This window comes from Neodiprion pinetum, chromosome 3, assembly GCF_021155775.2.
Source record: "Neodiprion pinetum isolate iyNeoPine1 chromosome 3, iyNeoPine1.2, whole genome shotgun sequence".
Classification (NCBI taxonomy): domain Eukaryota; kingdom Metazoa; phylum Arthropoda; class Insecta; order Hymenoptera; family Diprionidae; genus Neodiprion; species Neodiprion pinetum.
This window is the reverse complement of record NC_060234.1, coordinates 35,202,815-35,216,879: the sequence shown is the minus strand read 5'-3', so window position 1 is coordinate 35,216,879 and position 14,065 is coordinate 35,202,815. Positions and strand designations below refer to the sequence as shown.

General features: G+C 41.9%; 1 protein-coding gene and 1 long non-coding RNA gene across 3 annotated transcripts in view; one reads left to right on the top strand and one right to left on the bottom strand.

The window, feature by feature from the left end:
- LOC124213753 (TWiK family of potassium channels protein 18) overlaps positions 1 to 14,065 on the bottom strand; it is a 207,326-nt gene that overhangs the window by 163,802 nt on the left and 29,459 nt on the right. For both annotated transcript variants that reach the window (XM_069134283.1, XM_046615346.1), the window contains exons 2-3: positions 9,412 to 9,900; positions 7,439 to 7,604 (exon numbers count right to left, since the gene is read on the bottom strand). In XM_069134283.1, the coding sequence (XP_068990384.1) occupies positions 7,439 to 7,604; positions 9,412 to 9,669 (424 nt within the window). In that variant the 5' untranslated portion in view covers positions 9,670 to 9,900. The remainder of the gene's footprint in view (positions 1 to 7,438; positions 7,605 to 9,411; positions 9,901 to 14,065) is intronic.
- On the top strand, positions 12,330 to 13,865 carry LOC124213756 (uncharacterized). Its single transcript, XR_011176723.1, has 2 exons — positions 12,330 to 13,310; positions 13,748 to 13,865. It is a non-coding gene; the product is annotated as an uncharacterized lncRNA (long non-coding RNA).

Below are 14,065 nucleotides of genomic sequence, written 5' to 3'. Positions count from 1 at the left end.
TTTTCGAGATGTAGCAAAATTACGCAACATTAATCTCTAATCACCGTGTCCCAGGATTTACCTCCATTCGCCTTCGTTAATCTGCAAGGTATCTTGCGGTATACATATTTTTCTCAAAGTAATTCTATCCGAGAAAATCTTTCATCAATATTTATACGAGGTCCGCAAGTCTGACTTCGATTAAGACACAATCCTTCTACCCGACTGTCCTTTTAATAAATTCACCAACTTACCCTGGGGTGGTCTCACTTGATTACAGCCCCGCGGCCTAAAAGCGTTGGCTAATACGCACCCCTCCCTGCCATTTTAGCCCGTCTCTGGGCTCGACGACCCGCCGACCCTAAGCTTGACTGGTCTGCGCCGAGATTCTGTATTGGCAATGAAGGAAGTCAGGAAATTGAGGACCTTTCTTGATTTTGGAATTGTTTTCTCTGGTCAATATTACTGTTACTCACACACAAGTACAACAGCGAGCGTTTTAGATTACAGGACAGAGAATCTGGCGTGAAATTTGTGCTTGGAGAGAGTACGATAAAATGACAGTTGAAAAAGAACAGTCAACAATCAATGGTGAGGTATACTCAGAGAAAACTTTTACAAAAAGCCATTTCTAAACACATGTTGTAGAAAATTTTCTCCTGAGAACACAATATTTTGTTGCAGATATCAAAACTAATGAAATAATTGTTTCAAAAACGCAAAAAAATTTTATCGAACAAAATATACTTATGAATACGGAAACTCGATTTTAATTTAGTCAATTTAACGAAGTAATACTTAATACGCTCTGGTAGATTTAACTAAATCGCGTCACACGATTCGCTAAATCTATTCGGTGGATCAAGATGAGTAAAATTTACGAAATCATGAGTGTTACTAAAGAGAAGTAAGATGAACAGTTATGAGAAGGGGTTCCAGCAGAACTAAATTATTCGCGGTCTAATACCATTGAATAAGCCTGTCAACTTACAATGGCATGTTTCCTTGTCATTGTTTGACGTGGCACTTAATTCGTGTTGCATAAATTACAATCGAACGATAATTTTTTTAATTACAACAATCGAACAATCATTTTTCAATTCTTACAAAATCATTTCACTGGGTAGATCTGATTTATCAATCGCAACAGAATCTACGGGATTGTGATGCCAAACCTCTTCTTACACTTTACTAACGATAAGATATTTCGTTTTCTGCGCACCATAAAATTAACTACATTTTTTGGTTACGTAAATATAATGTTTTTTTCATCGAACGTATATTAACCCTGAAGTTTCGATGCCAGGACCAAATTTTTGTCATTATAATTATTTTTCCAAGTATACTATTTCGGCTCTCTCTGTACTCCTTGCTTCAAATTACAATTCACATTTCAGTACGGGAATCAATCCTTGAGCTCTAACAAAATTCACTCGAATTCGTTAAATCACTCGCAGGATGACACCACGCGCTGTTATCAAAAGGGTTATTACAAAGGCAAATGTCCGCGGACAACTCCGGAGAGTTGGAATCCTTACTTTCGTGTTGATAAGTGGTCATTTGGTTTCCAGAGTGTGCAGAGAGAGAGAGAGAGAGAGAGAGAGAGAGAGAGAGAGAGAGAGTACAACTTCGACGGGCAGAGGACTAATGGAAGAGGCGGTGGTGTACTCTCGAGTGTGCGGAGCATAGAGGTCCAAAGGCCAAAGGATTGGCCCACCTGATGGGATCAAATTAGCGGGATTTCAAGTAACTTGACTTCGACCCGTCCCTCGATCGCTGCAGGAGATGGCAATCTCGGACGAAACCTAACCTCGATGAATCACTGCTTAGAATTAATTACACAAGGTACAGTGCAAATAACGTGATCATTGTCAAGCGATATCATTGCGATTCTGAGCGAAGAGCGTAAAGTGTGACACATATGCGGTTCGACGGTGCGGATTGAACGAGACAACGTAGGTACCGTGAGGTGACAAAATCCGTATACACGTCGGGACGGTGTCTCTGACGAGCAGATGTGTGAAAATTTATTATTCATTTCCCCAAAGTGTACAAAGCTAAAAATTTTCCAACGACGGTTGGCTGAGACTCCTAGACACCCGGGGATTACTCGCTTCAATTTTCAGGATGAGACCGGAGAACCGTTCGTCTCGCGATTAGTTTCGCGTGGATAATGCTGCAGGGGTTATCGACGAGTGAGACCCGAGAAGTGCGTCTAGCCTTGGCAACTTGATATATTGCAAGATTAGGATCGGGAATTAACGTCACGTGGAAGAGCGAACGTGGGGTCCGATGGTGCGAAGTAATACATGGTGCACCGTAGGGGTGCAAGGTGTGCAATAGAGCGGACACGGGGAGACGTTGTACTTCGGATAACGTTCGAGGAAATTAATGGAGAAGGGGGATGTCTCGTAGATGGATGAGTAATTTTTGGCAGAGACTTGTGTAATAAGAGACAAACAAGGTAATTCGTTTACGATGTTGTCAGCGGCAGGTATAGCGATACGGGTAGTGAGTTATAGCAGCACGCGTGAGGATAAATATTTTTCGGGTACAAAAGATTATTTAGCCCCTGGGGTTATTGAAACGGAAAGATGTAGTGCGGTGATAAATACATGATGAAATATGAGACCGACCGATTTCATTTTCATAAAAGCCCACCGTTTTATTTAAGGCCTATAAAATAGTATCTCGGAAGCTAAGAGCGTGAAGCGTTGTACTTTTATTCAAGTATCCGGGGTGCTGCATCAAGGATGCGAAAACGGCGAAACGGGGAGGGGAAAAGGGCATCAAGGGATTCAGGAACCTGGAGGGAGGAAAGCGTATCATAAATACGAAATGGCGGAATTCAGCGTCCCTTCTGCGAATACAAAAGTCGCGCGCCTGTTCGCTCTTCTCATCTCTAAATTTTTAACGCCTACAAATGTTTCCCAGTTTCTAAACAGCCGTTTTATCAGAATTCCGTCAGGCTCTCCGGTGGGACTAGAATTCGCGGCTGAAAACAAGTGGAACTTCGGTTCGCCGGTCGAAAAGGTCCTTATTATATCACCGCCAGTAGATCTCTTCGAAGTATGAAACGTGAAATGCCTCAAATGATCAAAGGCACTTCTGTACAAATTTTTCAACCCCGAGGAAAATTCTTCACATTCTTGTAAAGTTTTCTTCGCAATACAAGAAAATTCATAACGCAAAAGAATCTCAGTGCCTTTGAGTACCTTTGCATTCTATTTCACGCAGAGAGTTCGTTACTTGTAGATAAAACATGGAGTAGGTACAGACGCGATCCGAGTAGAAAATAAAGACCGGGGAGTAAAAAGGAAAAACACACGTCCGTCGATAAACTTACGTACGTTGTGCTAAATGAGTAAAATAGAGGGCGCGCGTAGTTGTAAGGGAGGGAGTCTAGAAATCCCGAAATAGAACCGCGTTCCCTATTTTATCAGAGGCAATAACTGCCGTGTCTGTGACGCGTTATTACGCCAAGTTTTCAATGGATAGGCACATGGGGCATGGCGAGAGGAGGCAGACGTGGAGGAGGGCGCGGGAAATCGGATAGGGTGGTGAATTTTTCAAATATTTCTTCCCCCCGTCAATTTCGGCGTGATTGCGTCACGCCAAACTGAGTGCGGTCGGAAAAACGGGGAGCCGGAAAACCGGGAACCAGTTGAGACTTATTAAGGGCGAAGGGCGCCACGGCCTACAAAATTCTCTGGTTAACCAAGCGCGGAATTAATGAAAACGAGTTTAACAACCTGTCGAGGACGAAGGAGCCCTTGGCAACGAAGGGCCGAGCGAGTCGATGCGTCGGACATTTGGATAGATCCGCAAGGTATAAACCTACTTTAGTTGTTACCGTATCGCTTCTTGTTTCGCTATAATAATCAGTTAAAATAATAACGCCGAATAGATTATTTTTCAATGCATCCGTTCATTCCTTCTTAGCCAAATCAAATTATTCCAATTCGAATGACTTACTTGGAACACGAAACGTGAAATCGCTTCTTCCTTTTAGGTAGAATACAAAAGCAGATATTTTGATTATTCGATGAACGATTCAGTTCGAAATGCTGTCTAGGCGGAATTTACGATATCTTTAAAATTCCTTGTCTCATGAATGTCAAAGCTGAGAACTTAGAACTCATAGAATGGAAATGAACTTTACATCCTAGTTGGAAATTTATCGAAACATTATTGGGTAAATTGTAGCTGCTGAACTGCAGTATCAATTTCGGATAGTTCGTGAAAATTGAATCATTACGATTTTTTTCCATTTTCCATCCTGCATAAACTGTATTATTTGTCTTTCTGATACAATCTTCTGTTCTAATTGTAGAAAGAATGAGGCGTTACTGTTTATTTAGTAGGACAAAGAGGAGAAACATAGGCTTGGAATTCGTATTAAACGTGACCCATGGGATAAAATTATTTGCGTCTGATATTCAGAGAATTCGAGAAATGTAGCGATGCTGTAATATCTGACAAAGGATGACCGAACAATGACCAGAGAATTTATTTTATACGCCTCGTCGTTGATACAGACTAAACAAATACCCAGAATTACAGATATCTCTTTTCAAAGTCAAACAGCCTTCATCCTAGATCAGAATCGCTCGATTCGTGAGAATGAAAATGAAGATTAGGCGAGGCATTGAATCCCATAATTATACGTAATATGTACGTGTTTGTAGATTATACAAAACAAATATACTCGGTGTATCGTCCCGTAATATTCCATACGCCAGAAATTCAGCACCCCGTAAAATCCACCAACTTCGCTGGATACGAATTGGAGTTCATTCAAGATTGAACGAATTTTTAATACGAATTGACAAAAGATGTTGATTTTATCAGGGAGAATTTTCCCCCACCATGATCCATCAGGGTCAGCTGCACGTTCGATTGCCTCTCTTCGCCGTTGGTTCGTTCTGCCTCGTAAATAATTCGTGGGTGCCGGGATCAGACGGGAGAGAAGAGAGAGAGAGAGAGAGAGATAGAGAGAAGAAAGAGAGAGGTAGTATGTTTTAAGAATCTAAGGAGCGAAGGTGAGGTAATTAATTCTTCTAATTAGCAGGGCGTCCCATTATTTGGAGCCATGGCATCGGTCTTTGAAAGATTCTTGGCAGAGCCAACTGATTTATTACCTAATGCTTCAAAGGGCGCAGCCCCGTCTCTCTTTAACAATTATTCCCTTAAACACTTTTGCGCTTTAACTCTGTCGAGTGGTTTTTTCTCCCGGTACGCAATTTCTTTCACAAGAGCTGGAAAAAAGAAAAATCTAGGAAACGAACGGGGAACTTCTCGGTAGGAAATTACACTTTGCTGAAAACGAGATTACAAACCTACGGGCTTGAGGAAATAGGCTCTGGCAAACACTGCAAGACTCCTTCGCTTCACTCACAAATTTCAATTACACACGGTTCGAAATGCGATCGTGCTGATCTGATCGTGAAAAACTTTTACCCACAGAAATGAAGAAGAACAAGAATGAGACAGAGAGAAACATCTCGTGATGATATATTTCCGAGTAACTTTACCGTGAATGAAATTCAATGTTTGACTTCCATTTCTTTAATTGCCCTCTTCGAACGAAGATATCAGGATATCGTTTCACTTCAGATCTGGAACTACTTTAGCAGACAACCCATCCAAGTCATACAACTTGTGACGAAGACTCATTTTTCCGCAAACGATAGGCTCGGCTCGAATGGATTCATTTCATCACACGAATGATTAACGTCGAGGAAATCAAGTCGGGATAAATCGACTCGATGATAGAAGCACGAGGTAAAAATTGGAAGACGATATCATCAGATCCTAGTTAAAGATGTCCTTTGGAGCCATAAACTTTGACGGTTGCACCAGATGCGGGATTCCATTAAAAAAAATAAAAAATTTCTTCATATTTTTCAGTTTTGAATAACATTTTGCGGTGCTTTGTTACAGTTCCACTGCAAGAATTACGAAACGTGCGATTCGCAGTTTTATTTTTCGCACGTCACAGTGTATAATATAATTCAATAGCGAATTTTCCACCCGATGAAACAATGCCTGCCACGGTTGTGGGAATTTCTATGGTCCATTGTTTCTTGTCTGCAGCTCCGAGGAGTGTGTATTCTAAACAATCAGAGATCAAAAGATTTGGAATCCAAGCTACAGCGAAACTAATTCCTTACGACAACTGTTTTCCCCTTGACTTAATCCATGGACTGTTAGACGTGTCTTGCAAATCCTCGTGACTTTTGCACGATTAAATACCCCCGCAAGACGTGTAAACCGAATTGTCACGTCGCTGTGTTTCGTCGTGGAGAAACTTCATCGACTCATCCCCGGAGAAAGTTTCGACCGATTCATTGTCCCTGCATAGTCAATATTTTCGCTCGATTTTCGGAACTAGGTTAGCGAATTGCTGCGTACCAGGAAATTGGGTCATGGTAATATCCGTATTTCTCGCGTAGCGAATTGAAAAACGCAGAATTATCGTTAACTCTCAAAGCGAAAGGAGGTTTCAACTTTTGCAGCTCTGAGCTTTGAGCTGCGAGGATCCGAGTGAACCGATTCGAATGATCGAAGATTGGAAAGTGAAAGCCTGCGGGCTCCTCTTCTCCGTTACGGTAACAAGGGGGAATGCAGACCCCAATCGTCGGTAAAAGGTTTACCAAAGACCTTCATCAAGGTCGTGCGCAGACCGCAAAGGAGGCAAAGCAAACTCCACTCATCCAATTTCTCTTCTTATATACATTTCCTTTCGTTCATTCCCTCTCTCAATTTTTTCCGCCGACGTCTCGACGACTCTTGAGTGGTCATTACACCTCTACGTGCATTTACGTGATGGCAATGAAGCGCGTGAACGCTGATATTTTTACGCTGTATTACCGCCTTTCCATCTTTTGAGTCGAGCATAGTGTACCGGCTTAGAATCGTTTAGCTGCTGCGACCCCTCGAAAAGAGACATAAATTTAATACAGCCAATAAAACTATCCTGTTAATTCAGTCATTCAGAAGCGACGAGATCCTGCAGTAAATAGACTCAATTATTTCCCTCGAAAACCTAGAAATTGTCTGCACCGACAGTACAAGTTCGTCGGGCTGTTACAAAGTGACAGCGATGCGTGTTCGTTTTCTACTAAGGATGTAACCAGGCAAATGAGGTCTGTTAAAATTGCTAAGAAAGAAACAAAAACGTACTTCTAATGAAAAAAAGTTTTTTTCCGATAAGCTGCTATTCTAGAAAGTAGATCTTATTTTTTGCGCCAACGAATTACGTCCGATGACCACGAAAACGTTTCAGCTACAAACAGCGCCGATGATTTGTATCTAAATCTAATTGGACAACAGCGGATACAGACGCGATGTCTTTGTATCGAAGCTGTCGTTCGATTCCTCCGACCAACGGACAAGAGGATGAGAAAACACAATCACGATGCAATTCTCCGACACATGAAATGTGGGCAAGACTTACCGATGGTTGTGATGACGGTGAGGGAGTAGAGGAATGCACCGGCGTAGGTCCATTCCATGGATTTGACTTTGTAGCCGTTCTTTGCCTCCTTCACAACATCCTTTTGGTACTCCTTGAGCATGATGTCAACCTGGAGCTTCCACTGCTGCTCGGAGAAGATATTTACCTGCGTTTCAAGCGAATGGAACATAACGTAGAGTGTCGGAATTCAATGAGGCGTCGGAATTGGGACGAATGGTGAGTCTTTAAATTCGCCCGATTCGAATAAAATGTACGATGAACGGGAGTGGAAGACGAGTAACGATATTCTCTGAGTACTCGACACAATTACTAGTGTTTCAGTTTTTTAGATGTCCGTTATTTTCGTGGTTAGGCTTACACCGCGCTGACTGTGGAGGGTCTTGCGCGACTGCTTCTTTTGCTCCTTTTTCTGGAAAATCCTTCGAGCGTGAATAAAGTTCACAAGGAAACCAGTCACGCGGGTCCCGAGAGGGAAAATCAAAAATTAAATGGAATAAGGAAGTAGCCGTCTTCTCAGCAAATATAGGCGGAAGAAATTTTCTTTGATACACAATGTTGACCTTAGAATACGGTCGAAAAGCAAGACAGGGTAGCGCATGTTGTTTGTTCGATTTTGGATGCAATTTTTCTTCAATCACCGTAATGCCAAACATTATTTATACTTTTTCCATTATAGAAGAGAATGAAACACAAATTGCGTCATCGACCATGAATATTTTCCCCAACTTGATCATCCTATCTACCAGTACTCATCCTCGCTATGAGGAATTCGACAAAATTATCGCGTGAAACTGAGTAGCTGGATAATTATAACAGAAGTGAAATGAATGAAATGCAATCAATCAAGTCGCGGTGTTATTTTCATATTTACATAAAATGGTTGAGCCGGAACCTTGGCGGAGGACGAACAAAAGCTTCTAATATGTGGGATGCTTGTTGGGGAACGTTCATAAGCCACGTGGTTCATTTACGAGTGGTGGGAGTGGGTGACGAGAACCTACTTAGGAACCACATGAGAGGGAGGTTACTTATTTATGCATGTATAATATTAGATTTAAGTAAAATGTACAATATCATTTAGTATTAAAGTTAGAAACCAAAGTTTGAATGTTCGGATGTTCGGATATTCAGAAAGTGACGTCACCCAAAATTTTTTGCTCCCCTGACTTCATCGATCTATAGTAATCGTCGACGACGAAAATCAGCCAGCCGAATTCCTCAGTCTGGAAACAACCGCGCAGTAGAGCGGACGGATGAGAATCGCGCTCCGCAGATTTCGAGTACCGGGTTCTCTACCTCCTGGATCCTAAGCTCCAGGTCCGCTTTCTGGTACAACTCGATCTCCAGGACAAGCGCTCCTTAGTTCCTGCGCTCCAGCTACGTCACGTGGTAAATTTCGACCTCCAAGACCAGCGCTCCGTAGTTCATGACAGTTCCTGCGCTCCAGGTAATTTACTTGATAAACTACGACTTCCAAGTCCTCTACCTGGTGAATTTCGATCTCCAGGACCAGCGCTCCGTAGTTTTTACACAATACACACAGTAAGGGCGTGAGGTATCTAATTAATCTCGTATCATTTGGTAAAACACTGATAACGAGTAAGCGAGCGCAGCGAGCGCACGAGCACAAAAACCAGCTACACTAGGCATCCGACCCAGAGCGAGTTTTACAGCTAGTACTTATTAATATAATAAATTTAAAAGTACTCAAAAGCCACGTGCCATGTGGGGGGGGATGTAAAATATAGTGAAAGCAGAGTCACACGGTTTATAAACGTTCCCTTGAAGCAAAAAAACGTTTGCAAAAACGGCCAAATATAAATGTCTGAAAATTCACAGGCCATAAAAAGTGACCGGAAATTCGATTGGGAATGAAGAATATCGTTCCTCGAAACGAAACGGCGTGAATTAGTAACGATGTGGTAATAATTTTCAAAAGGCATGATTCTTACCCTCGAGGTGTAGTTCCACAGTTTGTCAGCAATTTCGTTCCTGGTAACGTTCAGCGTCTTCTGACACATTTCCCCTTCGATGTAGTAAAATATGGCGGCACCGGCTACGGCGTAACCGACGACGAGACAGACGATACCGACATTGCTGAACAAAAACGCGATGAAATTTCTCGTCCAATCGGCGAGACGTTCGGCCCAAGGTTTTTTTCTCCGTCTTCTGTAACTTCCGCGCCAACGCCGCGAGGCTTGTCGTTCCATAATTGATAACTCGTCGCTGAAACGATCGATGTCAGAGCCCTCTGACTACATTTTCGTTCGCATAATTTTTCGCGTGGGAGTTCCGAGGTTTACTTTCGATCGGAAATGCGTTCACACGCATGACGTCCGGCAGGTCGTGGAATGTACCCGAATTCCGAATCCTGGCAACATCCTTTTAACACGACTGTGAACTTCTTCGTCGACAGGGCATAATTCCATGCCAGGTATTGTCTGGAAATAATAAACAACGTTTAATACGCTATCTCTGTATCATGCCGAGATGCCGACTCGACTGTTTACAGGAAGACCGTCCATGTTGTGTTTGAGATAATACATTGCTTAACGAAAATATTTCCTCTCTAGGATGAGATTCGGCTTTGAAAATACGCAGCGAGAAGGTAAACACGACGTCGTCGTCGTTTCCTCACCCCGACGTTCAGACCTTCAGCTTAGCTATGATTTGTGTACAAACTCGAGGAACCGACGACGGATATCGTGCCACCGTTACGGAAACAAATTTCACCCGCAACGTAGGAGAAAAATAGTTATCTGTCTAAAATTCGCTCGAAAGGTTTACTCCGCAGATCGTCGTCCGAAGAAAAAGAGCGAGCCAGAAAATAAAGTCAGGGTCAGGAGCGTAAAACGCGTTGAATAAAGGAAAAGTGGTAGAGAGTGAGGATGAAGAAAAAAGCTCGGGGGTGGAAAATCGGCGAGCTTAATTAGTGCTCGAGGAATACGAGTGGTAGCCGGGGCTCGAAGCATGACCGAAGCTTTGCCGGCATATCGAATGGATTCCTCTCTAACAAACAATTCTATCGCCGAGACGGTGAATCGAGCGGGATGTGTCTGTCCGTGGCAAATTACCTGTGGGATCCTTGCAGATGTTGGAAGGATATTGGCGGAGTTCCGGGCGGTATTCTCGAGGTGTTCGCAATTACCGGAACCGATTCGAAGATCTCGCGGCGTCGCGTCGATGACGCGACAATTTGCAAGGGAAAAAAGGCGCAAACTTCCCGCCCGAAATGACAACAGTAATCAATTCGCTCGGCGCGCGTCCCTCCGACGGATATAATTATTCCCTCGAACAAGTCGCTCCGGGCGAGGACTGCGGAAAATGGGGTGCAACAGGCAATCCGTTTTCAAACCGCACGATACGGTCTGTTATTGATCTGTGTGTTTTTGTCAGCCCGGAAATCCCGCCCCCGTTACAAACCTCTGGGCTACCGATCGCCGGCTCACCTTTTCCACCGGCCTGCGCGCTTTTTTCTACCTTGTAAAACCACCGATTCGAACTATCACCTCTCCGACTGACCCGACCGACCTACCCGACTTTTCTCGTTACTAGACTCCGGCCGTTTCACCCTATTTCCCATAAACGCGTGCCAGAACTTGCGGGGATCATGCTTGATCAAGAGTCGATATTTTTTATCAATTTCGTTGCGAGATAGTCTTACATTGTGTTCGTCGAATCGTTGTATTCATACATGCTTGCACTGTAAAAAATTTGCGGTGTAAACAAGCTCGGAGTTGTTGTTTAGGAATATCGGTGTCACAAACAACACCAATAAAGTGTATGAAAGACTCCGGCGATGTTGTTGTAATTAAAAATGGTGTTATCTTAACTAAATCAACACCATCTGCAGTGTTTAACTCATACTGACACCTTTTGGTGCAATTTAAATGACTAAGGTGTTGATTCAGCCTCTTCAGAAGTTAGTAAGCAAGCTCGGTGTTATTGGCTGGGAATTTCGGTGTCACGAATAACACCAATAAAGTTTATGAAATACTCCGGCAATGTTGTTGGGATTAAAAATGATGTCATCTTACGTGAATCAACACCATCTGCAGTTTTTTACTCAAACAGACACATTTCGGTGCAATTTGAATGATCAAGGTGTTGATTTACCCTCTTCAGAAGTTAGTATATCTTCAAAATAAAAATTCTCATAGTCACAATGAGCCTCGTCTGTGGTACGAGGTATACTCACTGTCTAGATGTCGGAAATCTTCGTACATAACTTGAGAATTGTATTCAGTGATTATATCTCACCGTGCGCGAGATTACTCGGGAAAAAAATAGTCCGCCCTAACACGATAAAATTAAATAAAAACAAACAAATTACAATTCGTATTTGATCCAATAAGATTATATCAGATTATACGCATGTATGTATAAATTAGTATATATTATATGGGCAACATTTATTCGCTAATTCAAAATTTAGCACTATATGGTGTCGAAAATGACGAGTTGCGTGTGTTTAACAAGCTGACCGTGAGCCAGCCCTCGATCTTCCCGTTATCACACTGCAGGTTCCAAGTTGACGGAATAAAAAAATATTAATATCCAATTCGAATTTCGAACTACAAATTCAGATTCGTGATTGATGTGTCGAAAGTCCTTGGATACCATATTACATGAAGATAATATGATTTTCTTTTATTTTGAACCACTATAATGGATCCACCATTATGAATTTGGGAATTCTGACCTTGGATTTGTTATCGGTGACCCAAAAAACCTCCGACTACTAATTTCTACCAAAATCCGAATATTTTTAGATTTTATTCCACCATATTGGATTCGCCATTTTAGATTTTGCAAATCTGACCCCATATTCGTGATCAACGACCCCAGAAATCTCATGGTACCAATTTTCATTCAAATCCGTTGATCCATTCTCAGGATATTTTTATTTTATATTTCGGAGATTTGTTGTTCGAATAATTCAAAAAGTACTGAACCGATCAAAGCAAAAATCTAATCAGTTCTAAGTTTTGAAAAGCCGCGTCGATTGGGACCAAAATCATTGAAATGCGGTGCCTCGTTTTTGAGATATCGTCGGATAAAAAAATTGATCAGATACGTATATACATACACACATACACACACACAGTCGTCCGTCCGAAAGCGGTCGGAGATGATTCTCTGGATCTTGAAACGTCAAGATTTAGTGAACACCTAACTTTTCATTTTCGGGGTGATGACAATAATTTCCTTTTTTCTCCGAAAATGGAGAAACGGGAAGTTAAAAAGCACCAAATAGTGTTGCTTCCAAACCGAAATGCAGTCTATAGAAGTTTTATAGAAGTTCACACCGTCGATTGTTTACAATGTGTTGGTTTGACGGCGATGGTGTCAACCTCAAAATCCAAGTCTGTCACAGATTTGCGTGTACACCGACACAGTGTTGCATTGACACCGATATAATGTTGAATTGACACCGATGGTGTCAATCTGATGTCGAAAGCTCTTACGCGTACAAGTTTTAACATGCCGCAAGTCCTTAGCCCGCAGTCAGAGAAGCTCAGTTTCCTCCACGCGCGCTTACAAGCAGTCGCTTCGCATTTCAGGTAAAACGTGTTGTCTGCCTCGTGTATGGTTCTAATTATGTCGGAATCAGATTTTGTTAATGTTTTTACCGTGACTTTGCTTAATATGGATGGCCCTGAAATGGAAAATGTGTTGATTGATAGTGCGCAGCAAGCAGCAAATGTGCAGGATGCACCGGATAGTGGTGACATTGTTACCGGGACATCTTTCCAGTTGCGAAAGGGACGATACAACGGGGAGACTAAATAGATAAAAGTGCTCACTCCCAATGGCAAGCCCTTGGAATAGAATGATTTTATTATTACAGGTAAGTGTTAATAAATAATATTTTCCAATAAATCGTTAAATGCTATTTTCTGTTCATCTAACACTATTTGGTGTTCTTTGAATAGTATCTAGGGTTCTTTCAACGCTCTATGGTGTTACTTTAAACCATTTGGTGCTGACTTGTATAATTGAGTACCAACCAAGCATTATCATTTCATTCCGCGTACTGAATTACCAAAACGCTCGGTGTACACTAACCTATCTCCATTTGGTGAATTTATTGGAAATAAATTATTAAATTGGAATAAAATACTGCCACATTCTAGTCGGCATTGGCTTTGAAAAAAATTTTGAATTAACATATTTTATCTATATATAAGTGAAACTTTAGCCCGATATTTTTTACAGGATCATATACAGTAGCGAATTATTTATGTGTTAATAAAACTATCTAGCATTTACTGATTTAAATTTCAGGAAATATTCTATGACCCTGAAGGCCGGTCAGGTTACATCTCCTGGAGACTGCGCACCCTCAATAGACGTCGTCAGGTGCCAAGTAAAGAAGTTAAAATTGAGCAGAAAGAAAACGTTCGACCCCCAAAAATGTGTACCCTCACAATGAGGAAAGTGCGCAAGGACAGTTGATCTTCCTCCGCAATGCCTGTCCTAAGACACAAAAGAAAGAAATTTTATTGGCACAGGCGGAGGCAAATTTGATAGGTATGACAATTTTATATCTGAATTTTTGTTAGCGAGAAGCGATTTTCAATTTAATCCATCCGATAGAATATT